Genomic DNA, 20,128 nt, shown 5'->3' with positions numbered 1-20,128 from the left:
TGGGAAAAATATCCCCACCTTGTGGGCAAGGTGCTTTAAAGAGGAGGAGTGTGTAAGGAGCTGTGTGTGAAGAAGATGCAGTGTATGAATTGTGTGGAGGCGTAGACGACAAATTTGAAGACAGTTAGTAGTTAATGTGTCATATAGCTTGCCGTTTATTCTGTAATAGGGGACTTAAGTTGTGCAAGGTTGTTGTGGGTTCAAGGGTGTAATAAGTAGTAATATGATGTCGTTGTAATGATTCTCAACTATACAAACAGACTTGAATGAATGAAGGAATCATACAAAGTTAATACTCAGTTCTCTTTCTCTCTGATTCTCTTCTTCTCATTTCCTCTTCTATCACATAACTCTTTTTCATTCTTAGAAATTTATCATTCTGGAGTAGTCACAATACGGGCCCATTACAGGGATCTTCAAAATCTTTACCCTCATGTGCTGTCGAATTGGGGAAGAGGTGGTGGGGTCAAGCTATTGATTGCCTTGATCCTCCATGAAAAAAAACTGATGTAAGTCAAAAAGACTCTTGATACCATGTTGAAGAATAAATTGATCTAATTTATTTTGACTTGCCCTCAATCAAGACGACCCTTTTTTAATTTATAAGTAACAACTTCAAAACATGTTGGGCTAGGAATCTATGAATAACACCAACCTAGAGAAGTAGTTTGACTAGGAAACATAACTTCATAATTACTCAATTTCTTTTATAGGTAGGAATCTACTTGTTATCTTGTTAATTGTGTTTGACTGTGCTTGATCTTCTTGTACTTCTTGTGGCTTATCTTAATCACTTTGAGAGATTATTTGTGGTTATTGGTCTTCTGTAATTGATCAATTGTCTTTTTTGGGTAAGATTCGATCGAGTGTCGTTGAACTCATATTACATATATGTTGCATTTTATAAGATAATAAGTTCCATTTGAATATTTATAATGTTTCAAGATATCTGTGAATAGGATTAGAATGATTTGACTTATGATATTTTATTGAGTCTCGAAAAATGAAAGAAAAAAATTAAATAAAAATATTATAAAGTATACTTTTTTAATATTATTTTTATTTTAAATTTTGAAAAGGTTATATTATTTTTTGTATTTTATTTAGGACTTTGATAAAGTTGCAATGATTAGATAAGAAAATTAAAATTTAAAAATATTTGTATTTTAGTGATGTTTGCACCAAACTCCACACACAAAAAGAATAGTTGTAACGCCCTGATCCCAGAGGTTTGGAAACTTAGCTCTTATAACCTGATAAGTACTTCCACAAACTTCTATCATATCTTTCATATCCAAAATATATTTGTAAAGACTCCAAAACCAAACATAAATTCCTCTAATATAATTAACTACACAAATCAATCCATCAACTCCTCAATACTATAATCCAAATAAAATAAAACGACTTCTCCACATGTCTCTACTAACATAATGAACTTAAATAATACATAAGTCTTCATAATCATCTGAATATATTAAAATCAAATTACTTAATAAATAAATCTTCCAACAGCACTTGCACTCCAAGGTACTCAACCAGAACCCTCAACTATTCTTGCCACTTACTCCATTACTCCTTAGCTATATCATCAAAGTCATCTAAAAAATGTTATAGAAATAAGGGGGTGAGCTATCAACAACTTAGTAAGCACAGAAACTATAATAGTGGTATATCCAGGCGGGATCGTATGCAACTATTATACCCATGGAAGGGCCTCAATAGAAATAGTACCAAAATATCATCGGAACTAGATCATAATCAAATACAGAAACAGAAACTCATGCCAAGATTTTTTTTTTCAACTTAAACATCTTATCATAACAAAATACTGAGTAGCTTTAGATCATTTCATGTATTCAATAGAATAAAATCAAAGTACCTTCATCTTAACCACAACAAAACTTTAAGAATCTCATTTTTGATCTTTTTACAAAGTTTAGAAACAATATGCAAAAATGAACTCATGTTTACACCATTCATGGCAAAAGTATTTTCTCTTTCATATAGAGTTTATGAGTAGTGTCGAAACAAATAATTGAGATTATTTTTCACATCTCTTTTCAAAAATAAAACATGCATATTTTAAAAGTCAACATTGTTTCATTTTTTTTTTTTATGCAAAGTCTAGTATAGAAACTCTACTTATCTCATTTTTGTTGCGCATTAACTTAATCTTGAGTTCAACCTCTTCACCGCCTACATCAGAAAATAATCGTTAAGAGTTTTAATTATTGAAAATCATCGCCACTAATTTTATGGACTATTATATGTACATATATAAGTCAAACAAGCAGTCATGTCCAACTCTTGCAGCTATGCTTACTTCAAGTGAAAATTCCTATTTCTTAGTTGATCAACTTACTCTTGACATGTAACCAAAGTCAAATATTCATGAATAAATACAATACCCAATTCAAACAATCCCTGGGTTACTTATTAACTCTTAAAGCAAATTATAATAGTTCAAATAAATCACTCCTCCACTCCAATTTGTCATGTATTTATACACACAGTCGTATCTCAACAAAATAGCCACTTAAAGACTTAAAACAACCAACAATATTAACCCGACCAACAACAAACAAGAAAAACAACTCCTTTATAGATCCTACAATATAAGCATAACCAAATAAAACTTTCAAGCAACTTCCAGCCACAACAATTCCAAATTCATCCAACATCCCCACCAAAGTTTCATGTAATTCACTAATTTATTCAAGATTTCTAAAATAGCACAAAACTCCCACTCGACGTTTATAATAGAAACTTCTAAGCTTTATGGAATAATAGAGAGCAAGGACACTTACCTTGGTTCACTAGAGAAATCAGGAGAAAATTATGGCAATGAGGATGTTTGCAACAATGAGGTTATCGTATGGCTATGCAAAAATGGGCAAAGATGAAAAAAAAAAGTAAAAAGAAAAAAAAAAGAAAAGAAATAAGAGGTGATTACACTTAAAAGTGAAAACTTAAATTTCTGGTGGCGAGGAGAACACCAAGAAAAATAAGAAATTTCAGATTTAGAGAGAGAAAAAGAGAGGGTAGATCTTACCACCGTTCATCAAAGTTTGAAAACACTAAAACTGAAAAATCCACCAAGGAAATTGCAGCAAAGACGAAGTGGAAATGAGAGAGCGAAAGTGAGAAGTAGAGTTTGATATGGGAAGTTTGAGTATGAGAACCAATTCGTGTAACTACAGGGACATGGGCCATACGGAACTCAGGAGAGAGAAAATCTCGGAAAGAAGAAGAAAAGAAGTTGAAGGAAAGAGGTACTCACCGGAACGGCAACGTCTGGGAGGTTTCAAGGCTATACTTGTGGGTTTTGTAATGGGCTAAGCTTGGGCCCTAAGCCGAGTATTACAATAGCAATCCTGAATTATAGAGTTGGACTTTTAGGATTATCTCAATAAAGAGTTATAAAAGGAAGTGTAATAGACATGCCAAATCATGATAAATAAAATTAAGTTTTACAACACTACCATTCATTTAACCTTGATCATTTTCCTTATCTCAACATAGCGTGTGATGTGGAGGTCATACATCTTCTATTCAATTTTTCTTAAAAACCAGAAAAAACAGAAAAGAATAGAACGCAGATTTTAGAACTTAGGAAACTTAGGTTATAAGCTCACTCTATGGGCCCTAGATGTGAGTTCAAAGCCCACACCCAACCAACGAGAATTGAAATCTAGCTCCATTCTCTCTCTTCACTGCAGCATCCCAGCTTGTATATGTCTTAATTACTTCCTTTTATTTAATTAATATATAATTTATTATCTTTATCATTTTATTTACTGTTCTTCTACGGACAGTCGGCATCCGTAACTGCTGTGCAATGCCCATTCCACGGCCCACGTCAGCCCATTTTTTTAAAAAAAAAAAAAATATTGAAAAGAGAAAACACGAAAAGATGAAAACAAGAAAAATACAGGCAGACGGAGCTTCTCTTCCTCTTCGTGGAGCTCCTCTTCATGCGTAACAGAGCTTCTGTTCATGCCGAGCTTCTCTTTGTGCGAAACCGAGCTTCTCTACGTGGGTTGGCAAAAATCGATCTGTTTACCGTGGGTTCTCTTCGTGAGTTCTTCTCTTCTTCCACAGATCGGCGAAGAGTTTTTGCATTTGAATTTATTAATAAAAAATTCAGGATTTGCAAATTGCTCTTTTCACCTTAATTCTCACCGAGGGTTCTCTTCGTGGGTTCTTCTACATTTCTACATTTGAAAATTTTTTGAAGGATTTGCATTTTTCCCATGGAAAATCCAGTTGTTCACTTCCTCTGTCTCGGTTGTCGGCACCGTGGTAAAAATTTTTTCTGAACTTCTTTATGAGTTTTCTTTATTCCGTTTGTTACCGTTGGTAGGTTCCTGAGGAATGAAAAGAGAATATATATTTTTTTTAATGAGCAATAAAATATTGAGTTAGATATGCAGGAGAATCATCGTCAAAATCAAAAAAGAGAGGCCAAAGCTCTGTATCTCACATGGCAATTGTTTGAACTAGTAAGCATAGAAACATTTAGATGTTATCTAGAAATGTTAGGATTAGATCTCATGTGGTCTTTTTTGGCTTGGCTATCGAATAAGAAGTCGCATGAGTGTATAGGATGATGGACTTTTTGTCAAGAATTGGCCTTTTTCATTAAATAAAATTGAAAATAAGTAGTTAGGTGTAGAGGATGATGGACGTATGATCAGGGTTCACAACCTTCACTTTCTAGAATTATTGCCTGGCCCAACTACTGGAATTGTATCCGAGGACAGGGTGACGAGGGAACATAACAAATTTAGATTAAACGAAGAAGAATGGGGAGGATGCAAACACAAAGGAGCACAATCGGGAGTGAGAAGGAGAAAATTCGAAAAAGAAAAAGAAACGAAGGGGAGAACGGGATTTTAAGAAGGTGAATGATATTTACGGTCGTGATTGTATAAGTGTTGTATATTATTTTTAAAAAAATAAATTAATATAAAATTTATATAAAAAAATTAATTTTTTAATTATAAATTTTATTTTTTTAAAATAATTATACAGTATTTATATATTTTATAATTATATATGACATTACTTTTTAAAAAAAAAAAAAAGGAAAACAAAGGACAGACTGGAGAAGAAACAAAATGGAGGGTTTGACAAAGGGAAAAGGAAGAGAAGGGGCAGCCGAAAACAAACGAAATAAACCGTTTAATTTTTTCACGTGGACGCTGGTTGCGCACAGCTTTTTCCGTTTAATTTCAACAAGCATTTTTTTTTTAATAAAAGAGAAAAAATATAATAAATATTTATAATCTTGAATTGTAAAATTATTACATAATTATTTAAAAAATAAATAAAATATATGACTAATATGAAAAACAATAATTTTTAATTTTTTAATAATAAATCTTATTTATTTATTTATTTTTAATAATTACATAATATTTACGCGATCGAATTACTCCTAATAAAATCTCTTACAATTCTCGTCTAATCAGGGATTGCACTGACAAGACAAGAAGGCGTGGGAGGCACGTGGACTGTGGGACCCTTCAAAAGCGAATCTCGTCCATAAAAGAAACAACATTTCTTACGACGCTCGTGCACTCTTGGCAGACACAAAGCCTTCCCCTCCGGGGGCCCTGTTCCCGTACATCACATTCTTATCACTTCTCTCCACACTTCTGCGCTGGGCCCCCACCCTCTCTTTTCCACCATGGGTTGGCTGCCACGTCTCACTGCGATATCTGTTCTACTTACTATTCGAGCCTCCCGTGGGGCCCATTCCCATCAAGCCTGCATGATTGCTGTCTTCTAGATTTGCGTGACCAAGACACGTGGATGGTCGATTTTGGCGTTTGCCTCCGCAGATTGGTATACTTGGCAGACAACGACCGTCGCTTTCCACAATGGTGATGGAGATCATCGGACACGGGAAATATCTAAAGCTTAGCTTACCCTTAATTTACAGTTTTGGATCAAAACCATTTGATCCCAATAAAGCTCTGCAAATGTTTGAAAAAAGAAAAATTCTACGTGACGTTATTTTTACGGATTTTTTTTGTATATTTTAATGATATAATTGGTTGTATATTAAAAAAAATTAATCAAATCAATTATATTAATAAAATGTATAGAAAGTAGACAAAAATAATTATACATAACATTACTATTAAAAAAAAGATGTTGTCATGGTGTGGCTTATTTTATGTATAAACTCGAGTCCCTGTCTTGAAATTAGTTCATCTCTTGCTTGCAAATATCAAAGTCTCTCAATACTGATATTTCTGAATTCATTTAAAATTATGTACGTTTGTCACCTTCACCCTTGATTTGATGTGTCCAGATTTGCTGCTCTTCTATTTATCTATATCTTAAGCAGCGTCCGGATGCACTTGCGAGCTCTTTCTATTGTTATCAAATTTTAATATAGGGTCAGTCAGAGTCAGATGTAGAAATGCGGCCAATGACCGCTCTACATTTTGCTCCTTCCAAGCATCCCCCCAATTGGTGGTAAACTCTCCTTATCGAAACTACAGCTTGATTTCCTTGACTTTTTTTAACACCTACCCTCAATGTCTTCTGCAGGCAGCGTTCCTCTTCCTCCTTACATTTTTCAAACCCTTTTTTCTGACCATCTAACATTTTCTCAGTTTCTTCTCCTATAAATCTCATTAACCTTGTTCCACACGAGATAAAACTGGAAAGGTTCCTCCACATTATAAGGAAAAAATTAGATCAGACTCTGGTTTAAATCTATGCCTCCAAATAAGAAGTTTTTACTGCTGGGTGTCGCAGGAAAACATTACAGCTCCTGTCTGGCACAAGTTTTATGTGTAGTGAACAGGAAAGAACTCTTCCACGTGATTTGTGAGAAATCAGTGGCACTCATCCATCACAAGTCTCTCCAACTTAGATGCCTACCCATGTTGGCACTGCACATTGCTTCGTACTAATAAACTATTTGATATATCCTATCTTAAGAGAGATTTTCCACAGGCGAATCAACTTGCATCAGCAAGATATTCTGCAACAGACGCTATCTCGATGAATAAGCAAACATTTCACTAGAAAAATGAGATTGGAATTGTTTATAATTCAAAGAGTCAGCTGTCAACATCCTCATGAAGCTACAGGGGGCCTCAAAAGTCCACGCCAACAATTTATTGAAGATGAACCATACCGAATTCATGACTTTTTTTTTTTTTAAATTTCTTGAGAGTTGGGACTATTCATCATTTTTTTTAAATTTCTTGGGAGTTGGGACTATTCACCATCTGTCGATCCTTTTCAGTTTCTGTTTCTTTCCGGATTAACACGGACTTCGTCACGCTGTTATAAAATATGCGTATTTGTTCGACAGAAGCATGAAATATTCGTATCTTCTTGCGATCAAGTTCATTTTATTGTGCTGTATGACAAATGTTTCAACGCGGAGCGTAATAAACCGAACATGCTCCTAATTATTGACTAGATTATGCATCATGGCTCATCGGTGGGGCATACTGCATAGACATGGGAAGCCCACCAACATTTTACAAACGCATTACTCCAATTAAATTTGGTTTGTTTCCCAAACACGCAAGAATTATATATATATGCATATCAGAGAGAGCTAAGAATCTGAAACCCATAAAGGAAACAATGCCAGACGCAACATCTGGTCAGGCCAAAGGTGATTGGATTTATTGATTGTTTAACCATAACTACGACTCAGAACTCTAATAAACATTGCACAGTCTCATCAACTAGAGATTTAAAAGCTTATGTTACAAACGACAACTCAGTAATTCCAGAAAAGAAGGGGCTGGTCCTCCACAGGGAATCCAAAATTACAATAATTTGCAGGCTCATTGCAGCCATCTTCAACTTTCATGTAGAATGCTTGGGGCAATGGTATCTTGCTGCGATCATCTTCTTCATCTTGTGAGAAATCCGACTGATCTGGTTCAAAGACGTGGGACGAATTTGCTGGCTCTAACAGTGACGAATGGTTCCCATCATTGTAATGTGGGCTGTCAGAGTCAAAAACATCACTTTTGGCCGAACTCGCATCTTCCTGTTTACACACCGGTATTGCTACAATGGACATAATTTCAGAAACTGCATTAGGAATTGGTTCTTGGGTTTCTGCACTTGACAACTTGGTGGCATCAAGTGGTTCCACATTTTCCTTAACTTTCTCTCTACCGAGGAATTTTTCCTTCAGGGAAATAACCTGTTGCATATTAAACAGTAAACGATGAGCCAATATTCCATCAGTTAGTTTACACCAACTAGCTGGTACTCGAAAGAGTAATTTAAGCATATGGGATTGACCTCATTTTTCAAGCTTTCCTTCTCCTCGAGGAGATTATCATAGTCAACCTTGAGCCTATCGTAACTTGCTTTCAATGAGTCATAGTCCTTTTCCAGTTGTTTGATCTTGAAACGAGCACGCCTGTTTTGAAACCATATGGCAACTTGCCGAGGCTGCAACCCGAGTTCCTTTGCAAGTTGGACCTTCCTCTCTGGTTCCAGCTTGTTTTCCACCTCAAAATTTCTCTCAAGAAGCTGAACTTGATCGACATTGAGTCGCCTTTTCTTTCCGGGTTGATGAAAGCACCCATCATAATCATCATCAACACTTTCATCTTTATCGGGCGGTTGGAAAAATGGCCTAACTGCTGCGTCTCCTCCACTAACATCCTCATAATTAGCCATGGATTTTGAAGCTGAATTGAAGGTACCCAGAATTAGATCCTCATAAACATTTCAAATCCCATATATTTTCCTCCTTATGTTGGTCATATCAAAAGCAAAATTTGAGTATCCAGAAGGAAGGGATTTGGGGGTTTCTATCACAAGTAATGCATTTTAAATTAACGAAGGAAATAACTTGATGCAACTGTCCCATAAAAAAACAAAAGATATTAATCACTTAATCATTTGCCACCTACTCTACACATGGTCTACCGGGCATAATCCCAAAAACAAACAACGACCAAAGCAGATCAACCGCAGCAATAGCAAATGAAAACACGCACATTCAAACAGACACTTGGTTGATTAATGCCAGACACCACGAAAGCTTCGAACTCTACAAAATATATGGACATAACGGCGGTTACTCTGTTCCACAAACAAGATAATCAACATATGTTATCCAATTTCACCAGAGAAAGTACGTAACATAGATAAAAAGGAAGACTCAGATGCACAAATGAAAATTGAAAAACAATCAAGATCGACGAATGTGAAATCACAGCGTCAAAATAATTTACGTCAATATCTTAAAAAAAATCATTTATGTCCAAAATCGACCAAAACATACCCAGAACTATATGTAACGAGCGAGTGTTAAAAAAAAGAAAAGATAAAAGAAACAATCCCCCACAACAAAGAAGGCACAGAACGGACTGATAATATCTGAAAGGCAACGACAAAATTGCACCACAGGTTTGGAAAATTACCGTGCAAAGAGGGATTAGGGCCGGGAATCCAAAGAGGCTCGAGAACCTCAGATGAACGAGGAAGCCTTTCGTTTTGAAGTAAGACGCTCATGTTTGCAGCACTTCCATAGACTTCACCACCCACCATAGCTATTTTTTTCTAGTTTCAGTTCTGAGTTTGAATTCCCAGAGGTTAACCGTTCATAGTCAAGAAAGAAAAAAGCAACGGACATAGAATTTTGCCCCAGAAGTTTAAATTCCAAAGCCTATGACCGAAGAAACAGGCGGTGACGATTCCTATAATGTAGGCAGTTTGATAGGCTGAGAGATCACTCTCACTACGTCAAACCAAATTTCTCAGCGAAGACGGAAGAAACTTATCATGCGCGATCGTATGGAGCAGAGTTATAGCAGAGTTCTGAGTGGGAGAGCTTGAAAGTTGAGAACTTTAATGGAGAGAGAGAGAGAGAGAGAGAGAGAGAGAGAGAGAGATTCTTCTATGGGGAAGAGAGCTTTGATGGGGTTATAAGAAGCAAGGTGAAAGGACGGGAGGATTTCATTTCTTCTCGAGGAGTGGACAAGCTAAATCGAAGTTACCTTAATGTCCTTACTCTTGCAGTAAGGATAAACAAACATTTAAAAAAAAAAAGAAAAAAAAAAGAAAGAAATGAAAAAGAAAGAAGAGAAAGAAGTAAGGTTGTTACTGTGTAAAGCGTAATGGTAATATAATATATAAAAATCTTTTAAAAAAGTTGAAAAAAGTGATTAATTGGTTTTGTTTGTTTTATTTTTAAAAATTTTATATATTATATTATTATTTTATTTGTATTTATGAAATAAGATATAACATTATTTATTATTCTTAAATGATTATTTATTATATATTTATTTATTATATATTTTTTTATTGTATATAATAAGATATAAATAAGATAGTGGTGTGATGTATATTAATTTTTTATCTTTTTAATTTAAATTATGTTTGATAAGTGAGATAAAAATTTTGAGTTTAAGATGAAATATTAATATTATTATTGTTTTAATATTTAAAAAATTAAGAAAAAATTAAATTATTTATTATATTTTATATAAAAATTTAAAAAAAATTATAAAAATGAGATAAAAATTTTAAATTTAAGAATTTTTTTTTTTTTTTTACCAAACCAAATCTTAATGATCCGCAGAATCTCAGAATCGCAGATTCGCAAACAGTATTGCTCTTAATAAAAAAAAAAAGGGGATTAAAAGAAGGAAGGCAATCAACAAAAATAATATCTTTTCTAATTTTTGTTGTTGTAGGCGTTGTTTTGCTTTCTTGTTTGAATGCTTTGTCGAAGTCGGAGAATATGGTAAAATGTCTGCTAATTTTAGTTTAACGTCAAGAGAAAAAGAAAGAAGTGACCGTAGGGGAGGGATGAAAAGGAAAGAGAGAGAAGACAAAAGGAAGGGGTCATATCAGTCATTATTAGAATGGGGGTAGGGAGCGGCCTCGCAATTTAGGGAGAGCTGATGACTCACACCATCACCCCTATGCCTGTGGCCCCACCCCCTACGGTCATGTCCCGGTTTTCGCTACCGCTCGGAGTACCGCGAGGCGCCCCCCCGGCGTCTTTCTTCTGCGTCTGCTAATTCTTGAATTCTTCACCTATTTTGGATCAATTTTGACGAGTTTTTCTTTTCCTTTGGTTTTCTTTATGAATCTCTCCGTTCGGCAATGCTGCCTTGCTTTCTTTCCATTTTTTCAGTTTCTGCTGACCGATAATGATATGAAATGCATATTTTGATTCACTGATTATCATAAAAATAATTTAAAATAAATCGCTTCAATCAATTCCTTGAAATAAAGTATCTTGAATGGGATGTTTATTCGATTAATTTCAAATTAATTATTAATAAAATTTATTATTTTTTTAAATTTTTATAAAAAATTAAATCCATCTTCATATATTTAAAATATATATATCTTAATCTATTTAAATTTAAATACATTTTATTAAAACTTATAAAATATTACTATTTACATGTAAATTCAACTCATCTTAAATTATTTCAACATTTAAACTCAATATCTCATTTGGTTATGTAGTTAAGATGAGATAAGATATTTTGAATAATTGTGAAATTTTTGAGTTAAAATAAGATGAAATAATTTGTAAAAAAATGTATGTTTGAATAATGAGATAAGATAAGACAGTTTTTATTTTTTAGTATTTAAAAAATGTGTGGATACCAAGGTTTGGAGAGTACCAGATTATGCACTGTTCACGCATTGTTTTGTCAGTTTTGCACAATTTATTTACTGTTTCTTACGGTTTAGTTATCGTTTCTGTTAGTTTTGAATTGTTCATTTACTGTTTTGCATTATTCATTGTTAGTTTTTTGCTATTTTACATTGTTTTACTTACTATTTATTTTTGTGAATATTTTCAAAACTTAGATATGAAATAAACAGTTTGGATAGACAAAATATATGCACCGTACAACTCCAGATGAGATGAGTTCATCTAAACTTGCTAAGCAAACAAGGCCGAAAACTTCATTGTTATGTCTACTTCATTACTGGTACCTTAGCCCAATGGTTTTTGTGACTTTCCTCCGTAATGTTTCTAGTTTGTTTATCAAATACGATATTCTTAATTAAGTATTAGCAGCAAAAAGAGAATAAAAGAATAAAAAAAATTAATCTGTAATGGGTATACTTTAGTTTACCCAGAAAATGAACAAACAATCACAAAACAATGAATAAGCATTCACAGAACAATGAATACAGAATGAACATAACCCAAGAATTACTTTCTTTATTCTTGGAAGAGGCTTTCGAGAAACCTCCAACCTCCAAGACAAAATTCTTATTAATCTTTCTAGACAACTACAAATACAACAAGTTCAGCCTTTTACACTAGTTACTGAATGAAATGCTAACGTTTTATTACACCATTAGAACAAGACTCCCCCTATTGACTTCCTTATAGTTAATAGTGTTGGTTTCTCAAAACGGACAGCTTCACTTACTCAACATGCACTGTTTAATCCCTTCATGATAGATTCTTTTCATTAATCAAAACACATAGCTTCACTTACTCAGCAAATGCATAGTTTAATCTTTTGCCTTCATGATAGATTCCTTTCAGTCAATACCTAATTTTTCAACCCCTTACATTCTCTTCTCCTTAAAAGGGTCCTTGACCACAAGGACCTAACACCCTTCTCCTCTAAAGGACCTTGCCCACAAGTTGTAGGTATTGGTCATGTAATGTCCAGTGGAGCTCCCAAGTATTTTCCTCAACAGAAGCCCCTAACCACTTCACCAAAACTTTAGAAACAGCATGGTTTATAATCTTCTTTATTATTCTTTGCAAAATCAACTTAGGTTCAGGTTGGACTTGTCCCTGAGAGTCTAAAGGAGGCAGTGTAGGAAGTGGCGTTATGCTAGCTTCTCTTTAGGCATGACACATGGATCACATGATGTATTTTCATAGAATGAGGCAAATTGAGTTTATAGGAAAATGTCTCAATCCTTTCCAAAATTTGAAAAGGTCCAAAGAACCTTGGAGCAAGTTTCAGATTGTGGCGTAAAGAGATAGTTTTCTGTCTATATGGTTGTAATATGAGAAACACCCAATCTCCCACTTGAAGTTCCCTCTTAGTCCTTCTTCTATCTGTAAACTCTTTCATTCTACTCTAATACTTCAACAAATTCTCCCTCAACATCAACCAAAGCTGCTCCTTGAATTTGAGTTGTTGATCTACTGCAGAATTAACAGAAGTACCTACTACATAAGAAGCTAATTCGAGAGGTAAGTAACCATAAAGTGCTTCAAAATGACAGATTCTAATTGAAGAGTGACAAGTGGTGTTATAACACCATTCAGCCTAAGGAATCCATAAATTCCACTCCTTAGGTTTGTCACTAGTATAGCATCTCAAATACCCTTCAATAGTCTTATTCAAAGCCTTAGTCTGCCCATCCGATTGTGGGTAATAAGCAAAACTGAAATTGAGTGAAGTCCCTTGTAACCTAAACAGCTCATTCCAAAAGTTACTAGTGAAGATGGCATCTCGTTCTCATATAATAGATTTAGGTAATCCATGCAACTTAAAGACACAAGAGAAAAAGACCAAATCCACTTTACTTGTTGAATAGGGATGAGCCAAAGGGAAGAAACGTCCAAACTTGGTAAATTTGTCCACCACAGTAAATATCACAGTGTAGCCACCTGACAAAGGTAAACCCTCAATAAAATCTGTGGAAATATCTGCCCATGGTGAAGAAGTAACAGGTAATGGCTGCAAGAGGCTAGCTGGATGTACATTTTCATGCTTGCATGTCTGACATACCTCACATTCCTTGACTAATGCCTTTATGTCCCTCTGCACTGCTTTCCAGTAAAAATTCAATTTAGCCCTATGCAATGTCTTGTGATAGCACACATGACCAGCTTGTGGACTATAGTGAATGTGATGCAAGACCTTAGTCTTGAATGGTGAGTCTGAAACCACCACGACCTTTCCCTTCCTTAACAACAAGCCTTGTTATAAAGTAAAATGCTTAGGACCCTCTGATCCTTGCTGCATTTTCTCATAGATATCCTAAATGATGGGACAAAGCTGATAGCTTTGTTTCATCTCCTCCACCCAAAGAGAAGTAGGGAAAATAATTAGTGCTAAAGTTGCTAACAGCTCTTCAGACTTCCTAGAAAGAGCATCTACTACTTTGTTTTCTTTCCCTATTTTGTAATCAAGAGTAAAATAATAGCCTATCAAATTTGATAGCCATATCTTGTGTTTCTGTGCCAACCCTCTGCTCTAATAAGTACTTAAGAGCTTACCGATCATTCTTCACTTTAGAAACACGCTCCAAAAGATAAGATCTCCATTTAGCTATACTAGAATCAAGAGCCAATAACTCCGTTTCATAGGTAGACAAGAGCAATGCCTTATCTTTTAATGCCTTGCTATAAAAAGCAATAGGCTGACCCAAGTAACAACTCGCTTATTCTTTCTTCTCTAATTATAAGCTTCGTTTTACGTGTTAAATCTCGATGGCGTATTTTTAAAGGTACTAAGTAGATTTCAAAGTAAGCTCAGTATTTTAAAACTTATGAATATTTTAAATATTTTGAAAATATTTATATGTGATATTTCCAGTGTTATCGGACTAAACTTGTTTTTAAATAACACAATTATAATATTTTTGAAGAGCTCCAAAAATATTATAATTGTGGAAAACTATTTAATTTAAATGATTTTGATCATTTAAAAATATTATGATATTTAAAATATGTTAAAAATTCTGAATTTATTTAAATGGTTTTATTCTCTTCAAATAATTAACAAGACTTCATCATTTTAACTAATGATGAAATAATATTATTTTATGAACTTTAGTTTATAAAAGAATATTCCATCTTAAATCCTCTCAGTATTTTAAATTAAATAAATACTTACGCATTTTCAAATAAATATTTAAACTCACCGTTAGATATTTTTGAATATCCCAAGATGCAGGGTCTGGATTAAATACCCAAGTCCCTATCTCTTCCTCCACTTTTTTCCTTTCCCTTCTCTCTCCTCTCCCTTTGTCCAACCCAACGTACAACTCTCTCCCCCCCTCACTCGTGCTTCTCATCTCCTCCAGTCGACACCACCACACGCCGCCCAACCTTAGCTACACCACCGGCAGCGTCCCTCCCTGCCGGTGAGTCTCTCCTCCCACCAGTGAGCTCCACACAGCTCTCCTTCTCCTCCCACGATAGCTTAGCTAAAATGGGTTTCAAAACCCATTCTTCCTCCTAGCATTGTCGTGGATGACCAACGTGGCCTCTGAGCACTTCCACCGACACCACACACACACACACACGCACGTAACCCATACGGGTTCTCCTCCACGAGCCGCTATGCACGGCTACCCACGCCACCATACTACGACCATCGTAATCCTCAGCCACCCACAACCTCCCCTATCCATTCCCATGCCCAACCGAAATCCCCATCTCTCTTACTCTCCCCCACTCTCTCATGGGTGTTTCCTCTCCTTGCATGGCCTAGATCTTCCATGGGACCATCGTCCAGTCACCACCTCGCCACCATAACTCTACCACACCTCTCTCAAAATCCTCAATGCCCAGCCAAGCTCCTTTAGCTCTCCCTCTCCATTTCCATGTTTTGAAATACACTGCCCAAAACACCTCCATGAACCACTGTGCCTCCTCCGTGCACCATGGTGACGTGTGGCATAGTGTGAGTACATGTGACGAATACTCCATGTTGTATAGCGATGCACCATGTGGTGTGCATCGTGATAATACAAGATGTAGTGAAGGGAGTACACACGATGTGTACTCCATGTTGTTTAGCGATGCACCATATGGCGTGTCGCGAAGAAAAGAATGGTCGTATAGTAGAGGAATGCAGAGCATGTTTTATAGCGTCAGGATCTGTGTAACGGTGTCTCGAAATAATTGGGATGTGACTTGCAGTCCAAGGTGACAGGTGTCACCTTATAGTTGACTTATGGTTTAGAGTATGTGTGAAGTGATGGGATAATATAAGAGTAGTGCGGCGAAAGCATGATAGGTGTTGTGACGTAACTTGAGATTTATCTCAAGTTACGTGACGTGACAAAGATGTAGTGATAAATGGAGCCCTGTCGTGTCAAGTCTTGGGATAAATTTGTAAAGGGGCTGGAAAGTAGGAAGGTCCTACTGACCGGGTTTGAGTAGAAGCTGGTATTGAAGTATAGAGCTTGTTTATACAAGCGGGTGTTCATTGAACTATAAGTTGATCTTAGGTGAAAAATGATTAGGTACATGTGCATCTAGTGAGACACGTGTACCAGATGGATTTACTATATATAATAGGTAATCTGTCCTAAACATGGTTGCACGATATTTAAGGATTAGAGTTGGCTTAAAGTCATGTGGCATGTATAGTTGGGAAGGAGGATTGACTATGGGCCAAGAAGTGTGAAGGTAGTATTTGGGTATGTTGTCTAGGATCGGGATGCATGACTTAGTTGCTCTGAGTCATGCATCAAAATGAGGTTAATAGAAGAGTGAGACGAAGGTTTTAGAATCTTAACCCAAGGTGAAACATGGAGATAGTGACGGTAAATGGACTTCGAAGGTTTTAGCATAGTAAATAGCACGTAAGAACCCAGGGATGAATGGAGAGTGTTCCAAGTGAATCGTAGTTTTATTTCAAGTATAGTTGGTTATGCATTAGATAGAAAATGATGCAAGGTTATGTGTATACAGGTAGGTTGCCATTTGACACTCACATGAATAGATTGCATGTAATGAGTATGGCATGCATTCCTGGTAAGTATTACATTCATACTCTTCTAAAATTTTTTAAATAAACAAAAATTAAAATGAAATGCTTTTCTTTACGAAACACGCTTTACGAAAGAACGCTAAGTATAAGTATGTAACGACCCTCATTGGTAGTCCCCTTTTACGCACCCCAAGTATGTAAGTGTATGCATGTGAATGGATGATATACGTAGTATGTAATGGATATATTTTCACAAAAGGAAATGCAAGGCTTAGGCCTCATGCTTTAAGTGATGCTTTAAATGATGCAAAGAAAATGTTTTAAAATGTCCATATGAGCTGATATTTTAAATGATGCCATGAAAGATGATGTTTAAGTCTGTTCTTTTAAATGACTTTTAAGAATAAACGAACTGAAAGGACTGAATACTTTAATGTATGAAAATACATAACGGCCACATGAATGAACGGATAAAGGTATCAAAGGACTAGACTGGGCAGATTGCAATGCCGGTAAGTAGTACTGGTAGTGTACTGAGTGCTGTACCCTAACAGAATGGATTCCCAACCCGTGGCCACGGGCGGAATCAAGTCCAAAAGACCGCTAACCCTCACACACAGAGTGTAACAGTGTGCAACGACCAATAAAAGCGATAAGAAAGAATTGATGCATGATAAGAAAATATGTATGCATGATAAGACATTTTAAGAAATGAAGGCAACGATGCATGATGAATTGTTTTATGAGAAGAAGACATTTTTTTTAAAGAAAAACCTCACCTCGCAATGTTTTAAAATGAAATGAATGTCTATATATGATATATATGGAGTGATGAATGCATGACTGAAAACCTATATTATTATATTTTAATTGTATGAAGTAATGTTTATGAGTCATCGACCCATTTTAGTTTTTATGTGTGCCCTCCTAATGGCAAGATGAGTATGACATGTTAGGACAGACACGACTCCAGGGAAGAGCACGAAAGCTTAAGCACAACGTTTTGTATGAGAGACTTTAATTTAAAAAATTCAATATTTTCCATTGTAACCTTTTAAATTAAGAAACAAATTTATTTATAAATATGGAATCTTTTGTATCTTGACATGGAAGGAAAAGAAATTTGAAAAGGAATCGTAATTCCCGTCTATTTTCATAAAATCATTTTCCAAAAGACCCACCACAAGGATAGACATTACAACCCTCATGCACGAGGACAACTCCTAATCCAATACCAGATGCATCACATTCAGTTGTAAAGCTTTTAGAGAAATTAGGCAATCAAAGTACTGGTAAATTAGTAACAACCTTTTTCGGCTGTTGGAAAGTTTTGAAATGCCAACTCAGTCCAATGGAAATAATTTTTCTTCAACATAACTGTTAATGGGGAAGCAATGGATCCATAATCCTTGATGAATTTTCTATAATAGCCAATGAGGCTTAGGAACCCTCGCAAAGCTTTCAAGGATTTTGGAATGGGCCATCAACCATGGAAAAAATCTTGGAAGGATCAGCTTTGACACCACAACCAAAAATGATATGGCTTAAGTAATCAACTTCATGCATTGCAAACATGCACTTTGACATCTTTGCATATAGATATGCTGCTTCAATACTTTTAGAACTGATCTCATATGTGAAACACGATCCACTAAGGTTCTATTGTAAACCAAAATTTCATAAAAAAAACCAAGAAAAACCTTCTTAAAAAATTAGTTTTCTAATAATGAGGATATCTGTAAGGCTTGACTGAAATAGGACCAATTCCCTCCTTTAGAGGAATGTGATAATCGAAAGACCTGGTGAGAGGTAACCCCACAGGTTCTGCAAACACCTGTTTAAATTCCTACAACAATTCTTTCACCTCTTTCACCCGACTTCTAGGTTTTTTTGTCTGATCCTCGGACCTTAATTGTAAAAACCAACCTTGCTATCTCACCAAAGAAGACTTCAAGCTGCATTCCCCATTCTAAACCCTTATGCCATCAGACTTCAGCTCATGTACAGTACCTTGGACTTTCCCATTGTAAATTCATATACATGGAATTGAAATCCCAATTGATTGGCCTCAAGTTTGTCAGGCGCCATTGAACTCCCAAGACAATGTCACATCTTCCGAAAGTCAGAACATGAAAGGGAATTCTAAACTTTGAGTCTTGAATTTTTATGACTTCTTCATATTTACCACTACTAACAAATGTGTCACCATTAGCTACTTTCAATGACAGCTTTGAGTCATCGTGCACCTTTACTCTTGCTGCTTGCACCACTAATGGATCCAAAAAATTATGTGTACTTCCTGAATCCACCAAGATCTCTACCACACAACTTCCTACCCTTCCCAACAACTTCATGACATTATTATTAGAATAGCCAGAAACTGCATGAATGGATACTTCCATCCCTTCTCCATCTTCTATTACCAACTATTCTCTGGTCAATAGAGGCTTATCCATGACCTCCTCAACTTCTAGGGCCATAGTAATAGTGTTATCAACTTGCAATAGATACACTTTAGGGGATTTACATACATGTGCAGGATTCCATTTTTTTTTTATCACAATGGTAGCATAGGCCTTTCTATCTTTTTTTATCCATTTGTGAAGAAAAAATTTTCTTGACTGCTAAAGGAGGTTTTTGCACTCTATTACCCTCCACCATAGACTCACTCGGTACTGAGACACCTCTCCATGGTTCCTTAACAGCTAATAGGTACTCTTCTTAGACTTTTGCTAATCCAAAAGTAGCCCAAGATTCACTAGATTAAACATCTTCATTGGCAACCTGAGTTTATTTTTCAAACTTTTATACTTAGTGACAGAAGTGGTTTGCTTTAACTTGGTTAATGCCTCTATTGAGTCATTGTATGTTGATGGGCCAAACCTAACTTGCATTGCCATAACCAAAGACTCCCAAGAATTTAATTGACCTGAGTCCAAGGCAGTTTGATACCAAACCAATGCCTCACCTTCCATGTGATAAGATGCTACAATCAATTTTTGATGAAATGGTGTTTGACAAAAATCAAAGTATTGATTGGCTTTAAAGATCCATAGAGTAGGATCACGACCATTAAAACGTGGGAAATCCAAATGAAAAACCCGTATGAACGGCCCTATCCTCATGACTTCTAGGCTCATTAGACACCTCTCTATGAGAATTAACATGTAAAGACTCAACCAATGAACATAGCATATCAGAAACTTGCTCTAAGCTTTCTGACATAGTTGCCTTTGAACCATTTATTGCTGCTTTTGTGACCCATCATGTTGACCTTTCAAAGCTTCTCGCGTGCCTTCTTCCATCACATGATCGACTACTGCTGTTACCAATTGTAATGGGTATACTTCATTTTAAAGAAAATGAACATGCAACCAACCACATAACAATGAACAAACATTCATAGAACAATGAACATAGAATGAGCATAACCCAAGAATCAC

The 20,128-nt window shown here is 35.6% G+C and overlaps 1 protein-coding gene and 1 long non-coding RNA gene across 2 annotated transcripts; both read right to left on the bottom strand.

Moving 5' to 3' along the window:
* Positions 1–1,302: 1,302 nt before the first annotated feature.
* LOC122311808 lies at positions 1,303–4,378 on the bottom strand. Its single transcript, XR_006242869.1, has 2 exons — positions 3,056–4,378; positions 1,303–2,882 (listed from the first exon to the last, which is right to left on the bottom strand). It is a non-coding gene; the product is annotated as an uncharacterized LOC122311808 (long non-coding RNA).
* A 3,262-nt stretch (positions 4,379–7,640) lies between these two features.
* Positions 7,641–9,950, bottom strand: LOC122311943 (homeobox-leucine zipper protein HAT5-like). The gene is made up of 3 exons (XM_043126729.1): positions 9,432–9,950; positions 8,299–8,693; positions 7,641–8,197 (listed from the first exon to the last, which is right to left on the bottom strand). Exons 1-3 carry the CDS (start codon positions 9,556–9,558, stop codon positions 7,763–7,765), a joined length of 957 nt encoding a protein of 318 aa, XP_042982663.1. The 5' UTR covers positions 9,559–9,950; the 3' UTR covers positions 7,641–7,762.
* Between the last annotated feature and the right edge of the window lie 10,178 nt (positions 9,951–20,128).

This window comes from Carya illinoinensis, chromosome 5, assembly GCF_018687715.1.
Source record: "Carya illinoinensis cultivar Pawnee chromosome 5, C.illinoinensisPawnee_v1, whole genome shotgun sequence".
In the NCBI taxonomy this organism is placed as follows: Eukaryota; Viridiplantae; Streptophyta; class Magnoliopsida; order Fagales; family Juglandaceae; genus Carya; species Carya illinoinensis.
Note: the sequence above shows the minus strand (reverse complement) of the source record. Positions and strands in the feature narration are given on the sequence as shown.